Consider the following 953-nt stretch of genomic DNA (forward strand, 5'->3'; position numbering starts at 1 on the left):
GGGCCACCTTGATGGTCTTACCATCCAGGGACTTGCCATTCATATCCCTGATGGCGGCCTTGGCGTCGGCTGGGCTCTCGAAGGTGATGAACGCGAAGCCCCTCGATTTGTTGGTTTCTCGGTCTTTCATCAGGAGCACCTCGACTATGCGGCCGTATTTGCCGAAGGCGACTTCGAGGGCTTTCTCATCAGTTTCGAGGTTGAGTCCTCCAATGAAAAGCTTTCCTGGGCGGTCCGCTTCCACCATGTTGGCGAGACGGGAGGTTGAGGCTTCTGGAGTTGAAAAAAAGGGGTCTGCCTCGCTATCCGGCTCGCTTCGGAATGGGATACTGGCCGTGAGGAGGAGTGATATACTGGCCTTGAGACGCCGTCACCGCGTGTCGTTTGCGCAAGCGCGTTCTGAGCGGGCTGCCGCACGACAGGGTGACCTCATCCTCGGGGCTCCTGATTGGTGCGTGGTAGCCTCGGGTTAGGGTGGGGGTGGGGGACGCTGCCTGTTGTTAGGCGGAATGGGTAGATCTGATAGTAGTGATCTGATCAAACCACATCCAATCCTTGTAGTAAGCTTGTACTGCTGAGTAAAAAACCGTTATCTGACACAAACTACTTCCATTAGTCATAAAGGGAAGAGTTAGAGAGCCCTAATCTAAGTTACGGAACTGTCTTACGACAGGGAAAAAAAAAGTTGAAATAAGTAATACCAATTTGAAAGTTTAAGAAAAAAAATAAACTGTACACATAATCTATGGCAGTTGAGTAAGGTTTATTACACTTCAGTTATGCGACTCGGAGTCCACTCTATGGCACTTAGCAACAACATGGGGGGGGGAAAGAAGACTTGATAGAGGGAATGGTTGGTGGTGGTTGTTGTTGTTATGTGCCGTCGAGTCTTTTCCGACTCATAGCGACCCTATGCACAACAGCCCTAAACCCTGCTCTATCCTGCGCCAACC

The 953-nt window shown here is 50.8% G+C and overlaps 2 protein-coding genes across 2 annotated transcripts in view; both read right to left on the bottom strand.

Annotated features, from left to right (window-relative positions):
• LOC102852198 (RNA-binding motif protein, X chromosome-like) overlaps window positions 1–247 on the bottom strand; it is a 1197-nt gene extending 950 nt beyond the window's left edge. The window contains exon 1 of the mRNA XM_006885616.1: window positions 8–247. Within this exon, the coding sequence (XP_006885678.1) occupies window positions 8–247 (240 nt within the window). The remainder of the gene's footprint in view (window positions 1–7) is intronic.
• Window positions 248–302: 55 nt separating this feature from the next.
• Window positions 303–953, bottom strand: part of NLRP14 (NLR family, pyrin domain containing 14) — a 43019-nt gene continuing 42368 nt past the window's right edge. The window contains exon 11 of the mRNA XM_006885617.1: window positions 303–494. Coding sequence (XP_006885679.1) covers window positions 303–494 — 192 coding nt within the window. The remainder of the gene's footprint in view (window positions 495–953) is intronic.

Source organism: Elephantulus edwardii, unplaced genomic scaffold (assembly GCF_000299155.1).
Source record: "Elephantulus edwardii isolate Elephantulus edwardi_28Jun2011 unplaced genomic scaffold, EleEdw1.0 scaffold00044, whole genome shotgun sequence".
Classification (NCBI taxonomy): Eukaryota; Metazoa; Chordata; class Mammalia; order Macroscelidea; family Macroscelididae; genus Elephantulus; species Elephantulus edwardii.